This window comes from Drosophila virilis, chromosome 3 (assembly GCF_030788295.1).
Source record: "Drosophila virilis strain 15010-1051.87 chromosome 3, Dvir_AGI_RSII-ME, whole genome shotgun sequence".
NCBI classification, from domain to species: Eukaryota; Metazoa; Arthropoda; class Insecta; order Diptera; family Drosophilidae; genus Drosophila; species Drosophila virilis.
The window spans coordinates 12,841,995-12,865,360 of NC_091545.1; the positions used below are offsets into that span (position 1 = coordinate 12,841,995).

Genomic DNA, 23,366 nt, shown 5'->3' on the forward strand with positions numbered 1-23,366 from the left:
GCGGCGCTGCCAAAGAACCTGCGTTCATCCTTTTGGCTGGTTTCGTTTGGCGCTGATTGCGCCACTGGGAGCGCCTAACTTTTAAAACGCGAAATGGCAAATGGCGAAAGGCGAAAAGCAGCAGCAACCAGCCAACAACAACAGCAGCAGCAGCCGAGTCAGTCCCTTCTTCCATGCGCTGACGTCAATTTACAGACACATGGCAAACGCCATAAGCAGCCACCACAATTGGAAGCTTGCCATGGCAACAGCACGCGACTTGGCTGCTGCCACCGCCTGCTACTCCTCTGCTGGCCCGTTTCATATGGCAGCTGCCACAGCTCCTTGGCTCGTCATAATCACACCCTTTTGCGTCAATGTTTACTTTAATAATGTCGCGGAAAATTTTTATTTTCAATTTTTCACAAGTCAATGGAGTTAACCTGCCACATTTGATGGCACCGTGGAGAAAATCCACGAATTAGAGCAGACAAATATGCGTTTTTTGTAGCTTTGCAGAGCGTATTATAATCTGTCTCAAAATGTTAAGGAATACAGTGTATTAGATGGATGTCATGGGATCGATTCTTTCATAGTTACGATGAAAAACAACTCCATTTTACTAAATATTACAACTTTATCGAAGGAAACTGGTAAAAACTTTTCCGCTTTTCAAGAAATCTTGTTCAGACTTAGCAGTAACAATCTACGCATTATCTGCTAAGCTCTATAGAATCGGAAGACTCTATCATAACATACTGTTAACATTAAAGGTCTTCTTTCAATGTATCGACTGGCTGGTCTATTCTGGTTATGCATACACAGGGACTTTTGCTGATATATATAATAATATCTGTTCCACTGTGCCTTGTCGCACCCTGCAACGACAATGTAGAACTAGAGGTCGACCCCTAGCAAATATGGCTATACAATATAGTCTATATATATGTTATGTGCATGTGTGTATTTCGTATAAATAAAAAATATTTTGCTCTAGTGCTCGGTACGTGGCTGCTGTCGCAGCTATTCTCAGATTGCTGCCTCATCCTTGACAGTGCCCCTGCCACACGTCCGCACGCCCCCCCTTTTGTGTGACAAGTTGGCTTGGCTGACTTTTGTGCGTTGTGTGTTGCTGCTTGTTGTTATTTTGCAACAAATTGGTTATTTTATTGAATTACTCAAGCAGCAGGACGTGTCCCCTACCTACTCTTCCCACCCCAATCCCACCTATATGTATACCTATATCACCATCCAAGCCTAGCGTATCGAAACTGTTCTTCCAGCCCTTGCCACCGCTGCTTTCTGTGATTATATTGGCCCAAGCATGTGGCGCTGAGGGAATCGCAAAGTCGCGACTTTGCCGCGAACCTCGGGATGCCACAATGTCAGGACGTTGCCTTTGCGTGTCCTGGCCTAACTGCACGACTGGCTGCTTGGCTATGCCTTGCTATGGGTTTTGTCGTTCACTTAAGTAGTTTTGCCGCGTATAATAAATTTTCTAGTTTAAACTCATTTATTGCCCACGACTGGCTGAGCTCCTTTCTCGCCTTCTTTCGGTTCGTGTGAAGGCGTCGAGGCGTCGCCCAGCCAAGCATTGCCCATATAATGGCCATTTGTTGTATAATTTTCACATTGTTTAATGTCCTCGGCAAAAGTAACTCTAGCTGTGTGTGTAGCTGCTTTGGGGCTGCTTTTATTTATGATATATAGATTGGCAGTAAAGTTGCTTAAGCAACTGCCAGTGGATAACAGTGGACTCGACTTTGGGCAGCGGTTAGTGTAAATGATGCGACTGGGGCACGTACACATAAACCAAGCTCAATAATAAGTGGCGGTATTGTGTGCCATGTTAATGGCCGAAAATGGCTTAATTCGTGCTACAAGCTGCGGCTACAAATTGGCTTAAAGGTGCAAATGCCCTCTACCTGCGCTAATACACACAACTACGCATTGATTTCTGGCTCTTTTAAGACATTTATATGCAAGCAGCGGGCGGCATAAATATGGTAATATCTCTACCCTATATTAACACCTACCCTCCTTTAACACCTGGTAAACATTACTTAATTATCAGAATTTATTGCAATTTGCGCGTGTTACTATGTGCACGTAAAGTGTGTTTATTTAGAATTTCAAAATGCCAGCTTACGATAAAATAATATAGTAAGAGATAAGTGTGAATACAGAAATCTTTGCTTAGCTAAGTTTTTGATAAACCGTCAGCTTAATTAAAAATTATGTATAAAAATAGAATAGAAGCGTTTCAATAGTCTATTAATAGATATCTTTGATACTTAACAGCCGAGATAATTAAAAAGGGGACAGAAAAGAATCTGAGCTAATGGAATGCTAATTATAGAACATATCGATTTCTTTACCTTTCACAGCCGCTTTTATGCGCCCTCCCGTTGCAAATGCAGCCACAGAAAAGAAGCTTAGCTAATAGAATAGAACATGTTTATCGAGTATATCGATTTCTCGTGGTATTCACAAAATTGGCTGACTCTCGTTTATTCAACACACACACGCACACACACACACATACCTCGGCAAGCTCAACTGGCGCACTTATTGGGGTTAAACTTGTGCCTCAACAGCTAAAATGTTCACACAGTTATTTGCAACACGTGTCGTGTGGCACCCAAAGTGTGCTGACAATTAGAAAAGTTGCCTGTCCCCCTATGCCATATTTCCCATGGCAACGGCAAAATTTACCACCTAATTGCGACATTTCTCACAGCTAATCAGTTGAACTTTTCGACAAAAGTTTCTTGGCACATTTTCAGCTTATGTTGCATCTGCTTATGCCACAAAGAGCAAATCTGCCACGTTGGCCGCATTGAAGAGACATCAAGAATGTCGCTGGCAAGGATATACGCCATACGACATTGTGTCAGATAAAGTAAATATTGCGGATTTTTCGATTAGCGAGAAACGTTCCCTATCTCAAGCCCTGCAGCTTAATTTCCTGACGCAAATATCAACATGTCGACGGCGCCGGCGGCGGCGGCAAGCCAAAGAAGATGCCAAACAAGCTTGGCCCTAAAGCGCTCTAATGAAATTACAACCTAGACTGAAAGAGTCTTGCAGTGATGGGGGGCGGCGGCTGGATGGGGCCTGGTGAGTTGCGGTTGTGTGCGGGACACTAGAAAGTGTAAGCCAAAGTGGCAGTGGGAAGTCAAGTAAAACTAAGCTCATTTAATGCGCTGCATAAGCGAGCGAGGAGGAGCGACTGGCGTGGCGGTGCGGCGGGACATGGCGGCATTCAAGCACCTACAACGGGAAATAACTGCTGCAACAGCAACAACAACAACGACAGCAACAACTAAAGCGAACAACAAACAAGTAGCTCATGACGGCATTTGCAGTTTTACGTGCATCCTGAGGATAATTTAACGCCTCGTACAAATGCAAACAAATGAGCGCGAGCTGCAACACTCACGCACTCACACACTCACAAACCGATACACACTCACACACACACACATACGTGTGCTTAAAAAAACATTTATTTACTTGCAAGTAATACCCGTTAATGGGTTTTTAAAACAAATCCGCTGCGGGCCTGTAAATGAAGCTCCCGGCGCCCGGCCAGGCGCACTCTGCTCCGTTTATCTCGTCTGGCAATTAAATTTCAAATATTAACACAAGCGCATAAGTGCAAAGGAAGCAAAACAAAAATGATAGACAGAGAAAGTAAGCGTGAGAGAGAGCGAGAGTGAGAGAATGGCATGTGCCATTACATAGTTAATTAAACAAACATTTTGCGCTGATAAAACGTTTTAATTAATGTTCTCATCGTGCCGACTAACGAGATGCCGTTTAAAGGGCCAACACCTTTTAAAGTATGCAAGCCAATACACTCACCGCGAGCCCCTCGATTATACCATTAACCTGAAATTGGCTTTAACAGGCGTTACAATTAACGCAATAAAAGTTGATTTGTTAAGCTAAACTCGTCCTCCATGTTCACTTTGTTTACATATCTTTAACATTTGCCGTCAGCTTTCGCTTGAAGGTAATTAATTGTAAATGTTTGCCCAGCTAAACGTTGGACACGGCTTCATTTAAGCATTAAACTTAATTTATGCGTTTAACCTTTTATATTACAATAAATGGTTTGTGACGCGCGGCGGCGCATTCATCTAGTGTATTTCCATTGGGTCTATCTGAACCCTGACTCGCTTCAGTTAACATTTCATTATTTTTCTTTGGCCAAGTCCACCGCTCGCTCAGCGTGCGATTTTTCAATATCCCGTCGGACAAACGCCCATTTTGGATGTGCTGCCAGATCGCCCGCCCCCCTGCCCCTCTTGGTCCGGCCGTGTTCGATTCTCTGCCATGTGACACATGGTCTCGTGTTGAAGCTCCATAAAATATGCAATGCATGCAGTATGTCAGCGCTGCTCACATTTTTCATTCAGCCATAACCCGCAACCACCCCTCCACCCCTCCCAACGCCTCCATCCTGCCCCTTACGCAACCCTGCGCCAGCGGGTTTGGGTGTTTGCAAGGGCCCAAAAGTCATTCCCTTTTCTTCTTCCCCCACATATTTTTTATTTGTCAAGCCCATTGTATGAAAAAACTATCAATAATGTGCCACGCCCACATCACCCACACCGGCATATACATATAGATGAGCATAAAATGTTTTGCCTTATGACTTTTTATGCAAAACCGCGCGCGCATCGCACGGGCCACCTGCAAATATTTTAATATGCTCCACCGAATGCGCGCTGGGCAACAAAAAAGACCAAACACAAAAGTTTTTATTTGAGGGCTTACCAAAAAAAAAAAAGAAAGAGGAATATATATATATATATTTACCATGTGGGTTCGACCGTTCTCCCAGCCCCTTCGACCTCTGATGTTTTTACGTTTCACTGGGATTTTACGTGGTTTCGCATATTGCATAAAGTAGCCAAGTTTTTAAGCTCTTCTGTTTCGCTGGTTCGCCCTTCTGTTTGTTGTTTAGCTCTAAAGCCCGCTAAATGGTCGAATTCAACCTTATGGCATATATGTTTCGCATATATATACATATAAATGTATGCATTATAGCTGGTTACTCAATGGCAGGTTCAGCAGGTATCATCATGGCCGGCGTCCTTATTCACACAGCTATTCAATCAATTGGAATTTCCATTTCACTGAAAATATTTGAATATTTACGCATAGCCCAAGCGATGCCTGGGGCCGCATTGGGCATAGGGTTTGGGGTTTGATTGTGGGTTCCAATTTGGGGATCAGCACATTGACCAAACGTGGCGGTTTAGCCTGTTGCAAGTGACATACATACACACACGCGCGTACACTTACACGTTCACTGCAGGTGGATATATAATAATATTGAAAATTCATTTCATTTATATGTTTGCCAAGTATTTGCCCGAAATGTGCAATGCAATTATTGTTGAGGTTTTTCCATTGAATGCAATATGCAAATGAATTGAAACAAGTGGGAATATTGTAAGCGCGTGTGCTCGACATGCAGTTGGCCTGACTACACAAATACCCATTACTCTGCTGTTGGCTCGAAAATGCTTTGAATTTTTGTTATTTAGTACATTTCGATAGCTTGGAAATTGGTCCTTTTACCCGAAATTTGAAGTATGCTGGATCTTTATAATATGTTCAAGAAGTCACATACTATGTTTGCTGGCTGTAGCTCCTAAAGTTAACGAGATCACTAGCTTCAATTACATGAGGCCATTCTTAATTATCTTCTTGTGGGCATACCCACAGGGTATACAAATGTTTTGTGTTGCGTATATGTACAATTTTTATGAATATTAACAAGCGAGTACCAGCAAGCAATGCAATAAGACTAAAGTGTTTAATCAAATATTAAGTTTAATATATTTAAAAATTAAAATAATTGCATCCATATTTACATTTTTAGCCGGAATTCATTTAAGTTTTATTGCTCTTACTGAGTTTACTCGTTGGGTTTTTTGTTGACTCTTCTATTAGTTTACAAAGGTCCCCTATGATTGCCACTGCCAGTGCAGCTCTGCGGGTAACGTGTTGTAGCAAACAGCTTCTGACAACTGATGTCAAACGCAACGCTGTGCGAAGCCAAGCAACCATTCTATCCCTCTCTTTGTCAAACCAGCTCCTGTCTCGGTATGAGTGTCAAGCTTGACATGCAGTTTGGCACCCTCTTTATGCGTCTCTGCTTTTGACAGCTTCTGACAGAGTTGAACCAAAATTCCAGCAGTTTCAGTTTCCATTTCTTGCTCTGATTGTCATGTTAGTCTGGAATGTACGTGCATCAAGTATCTCTTATATTTTCCTTTCTCCTTTCTTTTGTCCCATCTTATTTTTCACTGACATTTTTGTTGTTTTTGCTCTTTGCAGATATAAAATCGAAGTAGCCGGCAAAAGTCTTCCTGTGCTGACGAATTTGGACAAGGGTCGCTATGGTGTCATTGTCTTTGAGAATCTGGACAAGTATCTCAACATGGACAAGTGGAATCGTGAATTGCTGGACAAGTATTGCCGCGAGTACTCCGTGGGCATTGTGGGCTTTGTCAGTCCCAGCGAGGAGACGCTTGTCGGTGCCCAGTTGCGCGACTTTCCGCTGTTCGTGCACACGAATCTGCGTCTGCGAGATGCCAGTCTGAATCCCGCTTCATCTGTGCTGCGTCTAACGCGTGCCGGCGAAACTGCGTGGGGCGCCTTACCCGGCGATGATTGGGCTGTGTTTCAGCATAATCACAGCACCTACGAGCCCGTGGAGTGGGCGCAGCGCAACACACAGGAATATCCGGCCGACAGTGTGGGTCAGGTTCAGTTGCCACTCACCACGGTGCTGCAGGATCGCGGACAACTGGATGGCATCCAGCGCGTGCTCTTTGGCAGCAGCCTGCGTTTCTGGCTACATCGTTTGGTCTTCCTGGACGCGCTCAGCTATCTCAGTCATGGTCAGCTGAGTCTCAGCCTGGAGCGCATGATTTTGGTGGACATCGATGATATCTTTGTGGGCGAGAAGAGCACACGTCTGCGTCCGGATGATGTGCGCGCTCTGATTGCCACGCAGAAGATCATTGGCGGCATGGTGCCCGGCTTCCGTTTCAATTTGGGCTTCTCCGGCAAGTATTATCATCACGGCACCAGGGAGGAGAATCTGGGCGATGATTTTCTGCTGCAGAATGTGCAGGAGTTCAATTGGTTCTCGCACATGTGGAAGCACCAGCAGCCGCATCTGTATGACAACCTCACCCTGCTCATGGCCGAGATGCAGCTGAACTATGCGTTCGCCAAGGAGCATAATATACCCACAAATTCGGGCTACTCCATATCGCCGCATCATTCGGGCGTCTATCCAGCCCACGAGCTGCTCTACCTCGCCTGGAAGCAGGTGTGGAATGTGAAGGTCACCTCCACGGAGGAGTATCCACACTTGCGACCCGCACGTCTGCGTCGTGGTTTCATCCATCGGAATATTATGGTGTTGCCGAGGCAGACTTGTGGGTTGTTTACCCACACCATGTACATAGATCGTTATCCGGGCGGGCGGGACAAGCTGGACGAGTCAATACAGGGCGGTGAGCTGTTCCAGACCATCGTCTACAATCCCATCAACATATTCATGACGCACATGTCCAACTATGGCTCCGATCGCCTGGCTCTCTACACATTCCAATCGGTCATCAAGTTCCTGCAGTGCTGGACCAATCTGAAGCTGGCCTCAGCACCGCCCATACAATTGGCTGAGATGTACTTCCGCCTGCATCCCGAGGAGGTCGATCCTGTGTGGGGCAATCCCTGTGACGATGCACGTCACAAAAAGATCTGGTCCAAGACCAAAAACTGTGACTCGCTGCCCAAATTTCTGGTCATTGGGCCGCAAAAAACGGGCACCACCGCCCTATACACATTCCTGTCCATGCACGGCAGCGTTGCCAGCAACATACCCAGCCCGGACACCTTCGAGGAGGTGCAGTTCTTCAATGGCAACAACTACTACAGAGGCCTGGACTGGTACATGGACTTCTTCCCCTCGGAAACGCTGCCCAACACCAGCTCGCCCATGCCCACCACACTGGGCACACCCCGTTTCATGTTCGAGAAGAGCGCCACCTACTTTGACGGCGAAGCGGTGCCCAAGCGGGCACATGCTCTGCTACCACATGCCAAAATTGTGACCATACTGATATCGCCAGCGAAGCGTGCCTACTCCTGGTATCAGCATCACCGCGCCCATGGCGATGTTATAGCCAACAACTATAGTTTCTATCAGGTAAGCGCCCTACTTATCTAAATAATCTGTATCTAAATCTGGCAACATTGTTATTGGTAAAAATGCATGTAAAAAATGTGCCTTCAACTATCCTATATATTATACATAGGTAAAAGTTTCCCACACCCATTACTCGGTCAAATCTCTTCAGATTTTTAAGAGGTTTGGCTTTTTGTTCATGGTTTGGCCTCTAGATCAATTTGGCATCTAAATCTGGCAACATCATTTTTGGTCCAAATTCATGTCAAAATGGAACCCTGAAATATCTTATATAGACATAGGTCGAAAATTCCCGATCCCATAACTCGGTCAAATCTCATCACATCTAAATCTGGCAACATCATTTTTGGTCCAAATTCATGTCAAAATGGAACCCTGAAATATTATAGAGACATAGGTCAAAATTTCACGACCCCATAACTCGGTCAAATCTCATCAGATTTTTAAGAGGTTTGGCTTTTTCTTCATGGTTTGGCCTGTAGATCAATTTGGCATCTAAATCTGGCAACATCATTTTTGGTCCAAATTCATGTCAAAATGGAACCCTGAAATATCTTATATAGACATAGGTCAAAAATTCCCGACCCCATAACTCGGTCAAATCTCATCAGATTTCCAAGAAGTTTGGCTTTTTCTTCATGGTTTGGCCTCTAGATCAATTTGGCATCTAAATCTGGCAACATCATTTTTGGTCCAAATTCATGTCAAAATGGAACCTTGAAATATCTTATATAGACATAGGTCAAAAATTCCCGACCCCATAACTCGGTCAAATCTCATCATATTTTCAAGAAGTTTGGCTTTTTCTTCATGGTTTGGCCTCTAGATCAATTTGGAATCTAAATCTGGCAACATCATTTTTGGTCCAAATTCATGTCAAAATGGAACCCTGAAATATCTTATATAGACATAGATCGAAATTTCCCACCCCCATAACTCGGTCAAATCTCATCAGATTTTTAAGAGGTTTGGCTTTTTCTTCATGGTTTGGCCTCTAGATCAATTTGGCATCTAAATCTGGCAACATCATTTTTGGTGCAAATTCATGTCAAAATGGAACCCTGAAATATCTTATATAGACATAGATCGAAATTTCCCACCCCCATAACTCGGTCAAATCTCATCAGATTTTTAAGAGGTTTGGCTTTTTCTTCATGGTTTGGCCTCTAGATCAATTTGGCATCTAAATCTGGCAACATCATTTTTGGTCCAAATTCATGTCAAAATGGAACCCTGAAATATCTTATATAGACATAGGTCAAAATTTCCCGACCCCATAACTCGGTCAAATCTCATCAGATTTTTAAGAGGTTTGGCTTTTTCTTCATGGTTTGGCCCCTAGATCAATTTGGCATCTAAATCTGGCAACATCATTTTTGGTCCAAATTCATGTCAAAATGGAACCTTAAAATATCTTATATTGACATAGATCGAAATTTCCCACCCCCATAACTCGGTCAAATCTCATCAGATTTTTAAGAGGTTTGGCTTTTTCTTCATGGTTTGGCCTCTAGATCAATTTGGCATCTAAATCTGGCAACATCATTTTTGGTCCAAATTCATGTCAAAATGGAACCCTGAAATATCTTATATAGACATAGGTCCAAATTTCCCGACCCCATAACTCGGTCAAATCTCATCAGATTTTTAAGAGGTTTGGCTTTTTCTTCATGGTTTGGCCTCTAGGTCAATTTGGCATCTAAATCTGGCAACATATTTTTTGGTCCAAATTCATGTCAAAATGGAACCCTGAAATATTATAGAGACATAGGTCAAAATTTCCCACCCCCATAACTCGGTCAAATCTCATCAGATTTCCAAGAAGTTTGGCTTTTTCTTCATGGTTTGGCCTCTAGATCAATTTGGCATCTAAATCTGGCAACATCATTTTTGGTCCAAATTCATGTCAAAATGGAACCCTGAAATATCTTATATAGACATAGGTCGAAAATTCCCGATCCCATAACTCGGTCAAATCTCATCACATTTCCAAGAAGTTTGGCTTTTTCTTCATGGTTTGGCCTCTAGATCAATTTGGCATCTAAATCTGGCAACATCATTTTTGGTCCAAATTCATGTCAAAATGGAACCCTGAAATATTATAGAGACATAGGTCAAAATTTCCCGACCCCATAACTCGGTCAAATCTCATCAGATTTTTAAGAGGTTTGGCTTTTTCTTCATGGTTTGGCCTGTAGATCAATTTGGCATCTAAATCTGGCAACATCATTTTTGGTCCAAATTCATGTCAAAATGGAACCCTGAAATATCTTATATAGACATAGGTCAAAAATTCCCGACCCCATAACTCGGTCAAATCTCATCAGATTTCCAAGAAGTTTGGCTTTTTCTTCATGGTTTGGCCTCTAGATCAATTTGGCATCTAAATCTGGCAACATCATTTTTGGTGCAAATTCATGTCAAAATGGAACCCTGAAATATCTTATATAGACATAGATCGAAATTTCCCACCCCCATAACTCGGTCAAATCTCATCAGATTTTTAAGAGGTTTGGCTTTTTCTTCATGGTTTGGCCTCTAGATCAATTTGGCATCTAAATCTGGCAACATCATTTTTGGTCCAAATTCATGTCAAAATGGAACCCTGAAATATCTTATATAGACATAGGTCAAAATTTCCCGACCCCATAACTCGGTCAAATCTCATCAGATTTTTAAGAGGTTTGGCTTTTTCTTCATGGTTTGGCCCCTAGATCAATTTGGCATCTAAATCTGGCAACATCATTTTTGGTCCAAATTCATGTCAAAATGGAACCTTAAAATATCTTATATTGACATAGATCGAAATTTCCCACCCCCATAACTCGGTCAAATCTCATCAGATTTTTAAGAGGTTTGGCTTTTTCTTCATGGTTTGGCCTCTAGATCAATTTGGCATCTAAATCTGGCAACATCATTTTTGGTCCAAATTCATGTCAAAATGGAACCCTGAAATATCTTATATAGACATAGGTCCAAATTTCCCGACCCCATAACTCGGTCAAATCTCATCAGATTTTTAAGAGGTTTGGCTTTTTCTTCATGGTTTGGCCTCTAGGTCAATTTGGCATCTAAATCTGGCAACATATTTTTTGGTCCAAATTCATGTCAAAATGGAACCCTGAAATATTATAGAGACATAGGTCAAAATTTCCCACCCCCATAACTCGGTCAAATCTCATCAGATTTCCAAGAAGTTTGGCTTTTTCTTCATGGTTTGGCCTCTAGATCAATTTGGCATCTAAATCTGGCAACATCATTTTTGGTCCAAATTCATGTCAAAATGGAACCCTGAAATATCTTATATAGACATAGGTCGAAAATTCCCGATCCCATAACTCGGTCAAATCTCATCACATTTCCAAGAAGTTTGGCTTTTTCTTCATGGTTTGGCCTCTAGATCAATTTGGCATCTAAATCTGGCAACATCATTTTTGGTCCAAATTCATGTCAAAATGGAACCCTGAAATATTATAGAGACATAGGTCAAAATTTCCCGACCCCATAACTCGGTCAAATCTCATCAGATTTTTAAGAGGTTTGGCTTTTTCTTCATGGTTTGGCCTGTAGATCAATTTGGCATCTAAATCTGGCAACATCATTTTTGGTCCAAATTCATGTCAAAATGGAACCCTGAAATATCTTATATAGACATAGGTCAAAAATTCCCGACCCCATAACTCGGTCAAATCTCATCAGATTTCCAAGAAGTTTGGCTTTTTCTTCATGGTTTGGCCTCTAGATCAATTTGGCATCTAAATCTGGCAACATCATTTTTGGTGCAAATTCATGTCAAAATGGAACCCTGAAATATCTTATATAGACATAGATCGAAATTTCCCACCCCCATAACTCGGTCAAATCTCATCAGATTTTTAAGAGGTTTGGCTTTTTCTTCATGGTTTGGCCTCTAGATCAATTTGGCATCTAAATCTGGCAACATAATTTTTGGTCCAAATTCATGTCAAAATGGAACCCTGAAATATCTTATATAGACATAGGTCAAAATTTCCCGACCCCATAACTCGGTCAAATCTCATCAGATTTTTAAGAGGTTTGGCTTTTTCTTCATGGTTTGGCCCCTAGATCAATTTGGCATCTAAATCTGGCAACATCATTTTTGGTCCAAATTCATGTCAAAATGGAACCTTAAAATATCTTATATTGACATAGATCGAAATTTCCCACCCCCATAACTCGGTCAAATCTCATCAGATTTTTAAGAGGTTTGGCTTTTTCTTCATGGTTTGGCCTCTAGATCAATTTGGCATCTAAATCTGGCAACATCATTTTTGGTCCAAATTCATGTCAAAATGGAACCCTGAAATATCTTATATAGACATAGGTCCAAATTTCCCGACCCCATAACTCGGTCAAATCTCATCAGATTTTTAAGAGGTTTGGCTTTTTCTTCATGGTTTGGCCTCTAGGTCAATTTGGCATCTAAATCTGGCAACATATTTTTTGGTCCAAATTCATGTCAAAATGGAACCCTGAAATATTATAGAGACATAGGTCAAAATTTCCCACCCCCATAACTCGGTCAAATCTCATCAGATTTCCAAGAAGTTTGGCTTTTTCTTCATGGTTTGGCCTCTAGATCAATTTGGCATCTAAATCTGGCAACATCATTTTTGGTCCAAATTCATGTCAAAATGGAACCCTGAAATATCTTATATAGACATAGGTCAAAAATTCCCGACCCCATAACTCGGTCAAATCTCATCAGATTTTTAAGAGGTTTGGCTTTTTCTTCATGGTTTGGCCTCTAGATCAATTTGGCATCTAAATCTGGCAACATCATATTTGGTCCAAATTCATGTCAAAATGGAACCCTGAAATATCTTATATAGACATAGGTTAAAATTTCCCGACCCCATAACTCGGTCAAATCTCATCAGATTTTTAAGAGGTTTGGCTTTTTCTTCATGGTTTGGCCTCTAGATCAATTTGGCATCTAAATCTGGCAACATAATTTTTGGTCCAAATTCATGTCAAAATGGAACCCTGAAATATTATAGAGACATAGGTCAAAATTTCCCACCCCCATAACTCGGTCAAATCTCATCAGATTTCCAAGAAGTTTGGCTTTTTCTTCATGGTTTGGCCTCTAGATCAATTTGGCATCTAAATCTGGCAACATCATTTTTGGTCCAAATTCATGTCAAAATGGAACCCTGAAATATCTTATATAGACATAGGTCAAAAATTCCCGACCCCATAACTCGGTCAAATCTCATCGGATTTCCAAGAAGTTTGGCTTTTTCTTCATGGTTTGGCCTCTAGATCAATTTGGCATCTAAATCTGGCAACATCATTTTTGGTCCAAATTCATGTCAAAATGGAACCCTGAAATATTATAGAGACATAGGTCAAAAATTCCCGACCCCATAACTCGGTCAAATCTCATCAGATTTCCAAAAAGTTTGGCTTTTTCTTCATGGTTTGGCCTCTAGATCAATTTGGCATCTAAATCTGGCAACATCATTTTTGGTCCAAATTCATGTCAAAATGGAACCCTGAAATATCTTATATAGACATAGGTCAAAATTTCCCGACCCCATAACTCGGTCAAATCTCATCAGATTTTTAAGAGGTTTGGCTTTTTCTTCATGGTTTGGCCTCTAGATCAATTTGGCATCTAAATCTGGCAACATAATTTTTGGTCCAAATTCATGTCAAAATGGAACCCTGAAATATTATAGAGACATAGGTCAAAATTTCCCACCCCCATAACTCGGTCAAATCTCATCAGATTTCCAAGAAGTTTGGCTTTTTCTTCATGGTTTGGGCTCTAGATCAATTTGGCATCTAAATCTGGCAACATCATTTTTGGTCCAAATTCATGTCAAAATGGAACCCTGAAATATCTTATATAGACATAGGTCAAAAATTCCCGACCCCATAACTCGGTCAAATCTCATCAGATTTCCAAGAAGTTTGGCTTTTTCTTCATGGTTTGGCCTCTAGATCAATTTGGCATCTAAATCTGGCAACATCATTTTTGGTCCAAATTCATGTCAAAATGGAACCCTGAAATATCTTATATAGATATAGGTCAAAATTTCCCGACCCCATAACTCGGTCAAATCTCATCAGATTTTTAAGAGGTTTGGTTTTTTCTTCATGGTTTGGCCTCTAGATCAATTTGGCATCTAAATCTGGCAACATCATTTATGGTCCAAATTCATGTCAAAATGGAACCCTGAAATATCTTATATAGACATAGGTCAAAATTTCCCGACCCCATAACTCGGTCAAATCTCATCAGATTTTTAAGAGGTTTGGCTTTTTCTTCATGGTTTGGCCTCTAGATCAATTTGGCATCTAAATCTGGCAACATAATTTTTGTGTCCAAATTCATGTCAAAATGGAACCCTGAAATATTATAGAGACATAGGTCAAAATTTCCCACCCCCATAACTCGGTCAAATCTCATCAGATTTCCAAGAAGTTTGGCTTTTTCTTCATGGTTTGGCCTCTAGATCAATTTGGCATCTAAATCTGGCAACATCATTTTTGGTCCAAATTCATGTCAAAATGGAACCCTGAAATATCTTATATAGACATAAGTTAAAAATTCCCGACCCCATAACTCGGTCAAATCTCATCAGATTTTTAAGAGGTTTGGCTTTTTCTTCATGGTTTGGGCTCTAGATCAATTTGGCATCTAAATCTGGCAACATCATTTTTGGTCCAAATTCATGTCAAAATGGAACCCTGAAATATCTTATATAGACATAGGTCAAAAATTCCCGACCCCATAACTCGGTCAAATCTCATCACATTTCCAAGAAGTTTGGCTTTTTCTTCATGGTTTGGCCTCTAGATCAATTTGGCATCTAAATCTGGCAACATCATTTTTGGTCCAAATTCATGTCAAAATGGAACCCTGAAATATCTTTTATAGACATAGGTCAAAAATTCCCGACCCCATAACTCGGTCAAATCTCATCAGATTTCCAAGAAGTTTGGCTTTTTCTTCATGGTTTGGCCTCTAGATCAATTTGGCATCTAAATCTGGCAACATCATTTTTGGTCCAAATTCATGTCAAAATGGAACCCTGAAATATCTTATATAGACATAGGTCAAAATTTCCCGACCCCATAACTCGGTCAAATCTCATCAGATTTTTAAGAGGTTTGGCTTTTTCTTCATGGTTTGGCCTCTAGATCAATTTGGCATCTAAATCTGGCAACATCATTTTTGGTCCAAATTCATGTCAAAATGGAACCCTGAAATATCTTATATAGACATAGGTCAAAATTTCCCGACCCCATAACTCGGTCAAATCTCATCAGATTTTTAAGAGGTTTGGCTTTTTCTTCATGGTTTGGCCTCTAGATCAAATTGGCATCTAAATCTGGCAACATAATTTTTGGTCCAAATTCATGTCAAAATGGAACCCTGAAATATTATAGAGACATAGGTCAAAATTTCCCACCCCCATAACTCGGTCAAATCTCATCAGATTTCCAAGAAGTTTGGTTTTTTCTTCATGGTTTGGCCTCTAGATCAATTTGGCATCTAAATCTGGCAACATCATTTTTGGTCCAAATTCATGTCAAAATGGAACCCTGAAATATCTTATATAGACATAGGTCAAAAATTCCCGACCCCATAACTCGGTCAAATCTCATCACATTTCCAAGAAGTTTGGCTTTTTCTTCATGGTTTGGCCTCTAGATCAATTTGGCATCTAAATCTGGCAACATCATTTTTGGTCCAAATTCATGTCAAAATGGAACCCTGAAATATCTTATATAGACATAGATCGAAAATTCCCGACCCCATAACTCGGTCAAATCTCATCAGATTTTTAAGAGGTTTGGCTTTTTCTTCATGGTTTGGCCTCTAGATCAATTTGGCATCTAAATCTGGCAACATCATTTTTGGTCCAAATTCATGTCAAAATGGAACCCTGAAATATCTTATATTGACATAGTTCGAAATTTCCCACCCCCATAACTCGGTCAAATCTCATCAGATTTTTAAGAGGTTTGGCTTTTTCTTCATGGTTTGGCCTCTAGATCAATTTGGCATCTAAATCTGGCAACATCATTTTTGGTCCAAATTCATGTCAAAATGGAACCCTGAAATATTATAGAGACATAGGTCAAAATTTCCCACCCCCATAACTCGGTCAAATCTCATCAGATTTCCAAGAAGTTTGGCTTTTTCTTCATGGTTTGGCCTCTAGATCAATTTGGCATCTAAATCTGGCAACATCATTTTTGGTCCAAATTCATGTCAAAATGGAACCCTGAAATATCTTATATAGACATAGGTCAAAATTTCCCGACCCCATAACTCGGTCAAATCTCATCAGATTTTTAAGAGGTTTGGCTTTTTCTTCATGGTTTGGCCTCTAGATCAATTTGGCATCTAAATCTGGCAACATATTTTTTGGTCCAAATTCATGTCAAAATGGAACCCTGAAATATCTTATATTGACATAGTTCGAAATTTCCCACCCCCATAACTCGGTCAAATCTCATCAGATTTTTAAGAGGTTTGGCTTTTTCTTCATGGTTTGGCCTCTAGATCAATTTGGCATCTAAATCTGGCAACATCATTTTTGGTCCAAATTCATGTCAAAATGGAACCCTGAAATATCTTATATAGACATAGGTCAAAATTTCCCGACCCCATAACTCGGTCAAATCTCATCAGATTTTTAAGAGGTTTGGCTTTTTCTTCATGGTTTGGCCTCTAGATCAATTTGGCATCTAAATCTGGCAACATCATTTTTGGTCCAAATTCATGTCAAAATGGAACCCTGAAATATCTTATATAGACATAGATCGAAAATTCCCGACCCCATAACTCGGTCAAATCTCATCAGATTTTTAAGAGGTTTGGCTTTTTCTTCATGGTTTGGCCTCTAGATCAATTTGGCATCTAAATCTGGCAACATCATTTTTGGTCCAAATTCATGTCAAAATGGAACCCTGAAATATCTTATATAGACATAGGTCAAAATTTCTTATTTTTTTCTTTGTTAACAATATTGTTGTTGGTTAAAATTCATATGAAAAAGAAGATACGTTAAAATTTCCTATATGGACATAGGTCATAATAATATTATATATCTTTTCCGAAACTCTTCGAATACTTGCTTCATTCAACTTCTAATATTAAAGCAAATAATTGTATACAACAGATTACTATATCATGGATATTTTATAGGAAAAATCGAAAAGAATTCTCTCGTAAATTATATAAAAAACTTGTTTTAAAAGATTACAATATTATATTGTGTATGGACAAAGCTATTCAAGATTTCAGCAATCTGTTTTCAGTTCCTCAAGTTGCATGCACACTTTATATGCCACATGTCAGCTACTATAGGATTCCTCTAACCTATTAAAAATATGCAGTTTAGTCCATAAATAACTTTTCATTAAAGAAGGCCAAATGCATGGCCAGTTCTGCATTTGGCATGATTGTTTTCGGTTCATTAGTCAACAGCTGTCAGCTGCAAATGCATAGAAATCTAATGAACTATCCATCAATTGAGCATAAGCCAAGCGCATGAAACGCAACCACATTCAGAGATCTTTGTGCAGTTAAAGTGCATTTCGGAACTGGTTGTCCAGCGGATACCAGTTGGGTTTGCTTGATGTGGCATTCATTGCAGCTGGAGCCGGAGCAACTATTCAAAATGAAATGAAATTCATTTGGCGCACCACAAAATGGCTTTTCAATTTCATTTTCATACGACCCCATACGCCCACTCCATGGAACTGGCACTGTCCGGCTTAGAAAAACAACTTGACGGCATCATTTTTCGATTTGCATGCAGATTCCTTTGTGGCCAGCTGCAATTGCAATTGCAGCATATTTAATTGCATCTGCCACCTGAACATATGTTTTGGCCACGTCTTGCCACCATTTGCTGCAGCATTTTTTGACATGTGTTTGAACTCTGACTTTGCAAACTTTTCATATGTCTGGACCAGAGACCATTTTATTTGGTCAGCCAGCGCCTGAACTCGTTAAATGAGACTCGTTTAACTTATGCCATTGGTGCTTGGTCTTTGTGTTACATAGGTCATAACTGCCAGCGATTCGGCGCCGCGTGCACTAAAGGATTTGCGGAATCGATGCCTCAATCCGGGCAAATACGCACAGCATCTGGAGCACTGGCTGGCCTACTATCCCGCCCAGCAGGTGCATATAATCGATGGCGAGCAATTGCGCCTCAATCCCATCGATGTGATGAACGAGCTGCAGCGCTTTTTGAAAATCCAACCGCTCCTCGACTATTCCAATCACCTGCGCTACGATGTGAAGAAGGGCTTCTACTGCCAGGCTGTCAGCGAGAAGCGCAATAAATGCCTTGGCAAGTCCAAGGGGCGCCAATACCCCCAAATGGATGAGCGCAGTGCCAAGCTGTTGCAGCGGTGAGTAAAAACCTGAAACTCTACAAAAAATATAGAAACAAAAAAAAAAAAAAAAAGAGAATGAAAAACGGGTCGTATGAGTGATTTGGGTTGGTTTTGGGGCGACAGACAGATGACGACGGCTGCGACGGCGTTGGCAACTATGCTTTGAGTGAAGGATTAATGAACACAAACACACACACACACACTTACATGAGTGAGTGTGTGTATGTGTATGTGTGTGGGTAGATAGCATAGTTGTGTGAATTGTGCCGAGTTTGGGTTACAGCAGAGCAGGAGGATGGGGGGGTTCCAGCGGGTAGGCCGGCAGGTTTCTGTATGGCATTTTGCGGCCGTGGAAAGTGCACTTTACTGTTCTACGATTTCGGATGCCAGCTGTCAGTTGAGCGGCGCGGCGTAAACCCTTTTATATTCAGCGATTCCAGGAGCTAAACGAGCCTGTGTTTTTTTATTAGACATCTCACAATGAACCGAATATGGAGCATAAAATATGAAAAGCAACTCGAAGCACTTGATGCAGCAGCTTAGGCAAGTTCATTAGACTGGCTGACTGCCTGACTAACTGACTGACTGACTGATGATGTGGCAGAATATGAGATGCAGCAATTGCAGCTAAAGCCTTTCTATAGAAAGTTGGCAGAGAAGCAGATTCGTTGTATTGAAAATTGAGGTTAGCTTATTAAAAATTGGCTGTGATATTTTTGAAGTTCCTTATCTTGGAAAAGGAAATTAAATAGCTTCAATCAGATAAAGAGCTCAAATTGCAGAAAAACAAACAAAAACAATGAACTCAACAAGGATTGCTTGTATTTCGCATTTCCAATTGGAATATAACAAAAACAAAAAAATAAACGTTGCCAGACTATAATTTTAAAGCTGACTGGCAAGGATTTGAGTGGAAGACACATAAATTCCTAAACTTCCCGTTGTTTTTATAAAAAAAAATATATATATATATACATATATATATATATTTGGGCACACTTGACTTTTTGCACTTCACTTTTTGAAAAGGGGCAGCATGACAAACAATGCAAAGCAAACTTTTAAATCTTGAAAACGCAGCCGTCGAATTTGAATTTCAAATTTTAAGCTGCCGCATTTTAAAACTTATCTCTCTCTCTCTCTCTTCTCCTCCCTCGCCCCGCCGTTACAGCTACTATCTGAACCACAATACGGCGCTGGAGAAGCTGCTGAAGAAGCTCGGCTCACGTCCCATACCGCAATGGCTCAAGGATGATTTGTCCACGGGCACGTGATAGCAGCTATTTGGAGGCGTGGCCATTGGCGCTGTCGAACTTGGAATTGGTTTAGGAATTGGAATCGGCGGCAACAAATATCGCAAATTGCGTGCTAAACTCAGGAAACAGTTGCACTGGCTGCAAATGGCGGCGGCGGCGGCAGCGGCGCCAGCAGCGACGCCTGTAACTATGCAGCATGGTCGAGCAAGCAGCGCAGCAGCAGCAGCAGCAGAGGCGGCGTCGGCAGCAGCAGCATCAGCGACAGCAACTGGCAGAACTGTAAAACGAAACAAAAGCAAAAGCAAAAACAAAAACAACACAATTAGCCGCTTTGAATATGCATAAATCTTGTTTATTGTTGTTGTTGTTGTTGTTGTTGCAGCTATTTAATGATGTCGCTGCAGTTGTCAGTTGAATATAAAAACAGTTAACTAGCGTGTGTCTGACTGTGTGTGTGTATAGGTGTGCGTAATATTGTGTAAATAGTATAATGAAATGTATGTATGTCTGTGTGTGGGTGTCTGTGTGTGAGTGTGTCTGTGTCTGTGCTGTCTGCGCATTGTAATCTATACCAAAAGCATCATGAATAAATGCATAAATGCATTCATGCGCTTTGTTAGTTGTTTAAATGTTAAAAATAATAAAAAAAAAAAAAATAATAGAAATAATTATTAAATGCAAGAAGTATGTAAAACCCATAAAAATCACAGCCAATTGTAGCGGTAATTATGCGTCCAATTAACTCTGACTTGATTCATTTCGTTATTACCTCAAAACTGTTTATGTAAACTTTTATCAAAGACTCCGAAACACACAATACGATTGCAGAATTAACTGAATAACTACTTATAAATATTTATGTTTTCAACAATTTGTATACTATTTGATTAACATTTTAATCCATGCCAAAACTGTAAAGCCTGTCTCTGCAGTTGCGAGTGCTATACATATGTTACATATATATATATATATAGTATATATACATAAGGCTGCTAATTGTTTTAAGTGTATTATAAATGTTTTTAGCGTACAAAATGCGAGCGCAGCGAACGAGCAGAGAAATGCTTAAAAGAAACCTTCTAGTTGTATGATTAAAGCACTAAGCAAAGCTCTATATAGTATGTATATTGTATAGTTGGATATATATATATATATATATAAACTAGTTCAAGTTTAGATTCGTAATGCGACAATAATAAAAGCGAAAATTTAAATGCAACCGCAAATATTGTATTTTTTGAAAAACCGTTGTCAACTTTCCTATTTGAAGTAATCACCCTGTTCAGCCTGTACACGCACCAGGTGCGTGTCTTTAGTAAACTTACTGGCGGTGCCACATGGGCTACTGTAGAAGTTTCCATGCAACGAAATCGCCTACTTTACGATAATACTCACTTAACGAATCTGTTAGTTAACAGTTTGCTCATGAGGAGTACTGTTAAGACCATCCTTGTGTTAACATACAAATTGCTTATTTTATACATAAATGAGTCTGCGCAAACTAATATTTCAACAGGTGTCTCACACAATATATAATAGTTGACATTTCAGAGATTTTCGAATTTTTGCTTGGCGAAGGTATGTCGAAAACTGTATGTGCATACCAGCCAGCGCCGATTAACAGACCAGCCAGATCAGCTGTTATCGAATTTTCGAACTGGCTGCTTGCGTTTGCGCCAAAAGGGGTCCAACAGCCAGCTTGGATTTTAACAGCAGTCTGTTATCAAACTTTCACGCGCGCGGTTCGGCTACGGCGTTGGCGTGTTGCGTTTGCTTTCTTTAGAAATTAAGCATTATATTTAGAATTTCAATTAAATTTATAAATTTGTTGCACAACGTGCAACAAGACCTTTCGAAAAAGCCGCCGCCATTGCCGCCAACACGTGTGTTCTGTGTCGCCGCTGCCAGTCCAAAGCTCGAGTGCCAACTGCAGAGCTCGCTGATGGGAAAAGGCACAGCTCAACAGCCCAATCAAATATGAATATAAAATAAAATAACGCAGTTAATATCAATAGCTAAAGCATCTTCGCTTATCGTTCGGTTCTGTGCGAAACATGTGCCGCGTTTAGTTTTCCAGTGATTAGCAAAAACAAAAAAAGAAAAGAGCGAAAAAAAAACCGGTAAATTTCTATTCTTTGCGCATTGTCTGCTTCTCGTCTTTCCACCTTTTTGGCGCCGCCTTTGTTGTCGTTTTGTGTTGTTGTTCTTGTTGCTGTTACTGTTGTTGTTGCTGTTACTGTTGTTGTGGCACTGTTGCATTTTGTTTAACATACATACATAAACCAAAAGAGTTTGTTCTCAATTTAATGTCAGTTTGCCTTGTGCCTTTGCCTAGTAGCAAACATTTATAATTTACATTATTTTTTTTTGTTTTTTGAATTTTTCGGATAAACTAAATTTCGGTTTTATTAAAGGCCGAACCGAATATTTTGCAAATTTTATAATTGACTCTTTTTGGCAACTCCAAATTATACAATTTTAAGATGAGCATCGCAATTTTATGGCTCTAAATGATAATTGAGTGCAGCAAAAAAGTTTTTGTTTAGCAGTGAAATTCAAGGCAGAGTTTACTTTGACGCATTGTAATCTGCTAAGTAAAACAACAGCAACAACAACAACAACAATACCGACACCGACGACAGCAAGGTTCTTAGTCATTGGCCGGCTTGTACATCGCCCCCTGCGCCTTGCCTATGCTTTTAGCAGTGCATCGTCTATTGTGAATCATAATTTGTGAATAGTTCTGTTGTTACTGCTGTGATCTCTCGCGCCAGTTCCTGTTTGGCACTAGACCCAGTTCCAGCTCCGGCCGCCGCACAATGTCCAAGCACGGTGCCGTTATCTTGAGCAACATTCGCCAGCTCCTGCGCCGCTCCAATGTGCGTCAGTTCGAATGCTGCGGCCTGCGTCTGGCGCCGGTGACCACGACTCTCGCAACATTGGTAAGTGAAACGTCCTATAAATACGCACACACACAAACACATCGCTAGTGGCGCTCCGGGGGAGCAGCTGACGGCCGCCGGCTGCCGGCGACTATCGGAATTTATATAAATAAAATACACACTTGTTCTTTGACTTCGCTGCCGGCAGCGACAAAAGTATAACATGCATATATACATACATACGTGCATATGTATATACACATACATTCATATGTACATAATACAACATGCGTGAGTTCTTTTAAGCGCATGTGGGCACATTTAAAAAATTATTTAAATTTATGCGAAAGCAGAAACATGAAAGCAAAAACAAAATATACTTACGCACACATACATACATACACACACACACATACACATTATACATTCTATTATGTTTTTTCGGTGCTCTTTTATTGCCTGCCTTTTCTTACATGCTTCCTTTTGTTGTTGCTGTTTGCTTACTTTTTGCACACACCAAAGCCGCTTCGTCAGCTTTGATGCTCTCCCGCTCATCGTGTCTCTCACTCTCGCGCTCTCGCTCTCTAGAACTTCAATTAAAATTCACTCTCATTG

General features: G+C 40.6%; 2 protein-coding genes across 6 annotated transcripts in view; both read left to right on the forward strand.

Moving 5' to 3' along the window:
• The window catches only part of sfl (N-deacetylase and N-sulfotransferase sfl), a 60,512-nt gene extending 39,424 nt beyond the window's left edge, over positions 1-21,088 (forward strand). The window contains exons 5-7 of the mRNA XM_002047299.4: positions 6,337-8,221; positions 18,276-18,628; positions 19,785-21,088. Of these exons, the coding sequence (XP_002047335.2) occupies positions 6,337-8,221; positions 18,276-18,628; positions 19,785-19,887 (2,341 nt within the window). The 3' untranslated portion in view covers positions 19,888-21,088. The remainder of the gene's footprint in view (positions 1-6,336; positions 8,222-18,275; positions 18,629-19,784) is intronic.
• A 495-nt stretch (positions 21,089-21,583) lies between these two features.
• The window catches only part of MCU (mitochondrial calcium uniporter), a 44,006-nt gene continuing 42,223 nt past the window's right edge, over positions 21,584-23,366 (forward strand). The window contains exons 1-2 of one of the 5 annotated variants that reach the window (XM_070208492.1): positions 21,584-21,989; positions 22,284-22,811. In XM_070208492.1, the coding sequence (XP_070064593.1) occupies positions 22,689-22,811 (123 nt within the window). In that variant the 5' untranslated portion in view covers positions 21,584-21,989; positions 22,284-22,688. Of the gene's footprint in view, positions 21,990-22,192; positions 22,812-23,366 lie in introns of those variants that run through there. The other 4 variants (XM_032435094.2, XM_032435095.2, XM_032435096.2 and 1 more) reach the window with 4 other exon arrangements.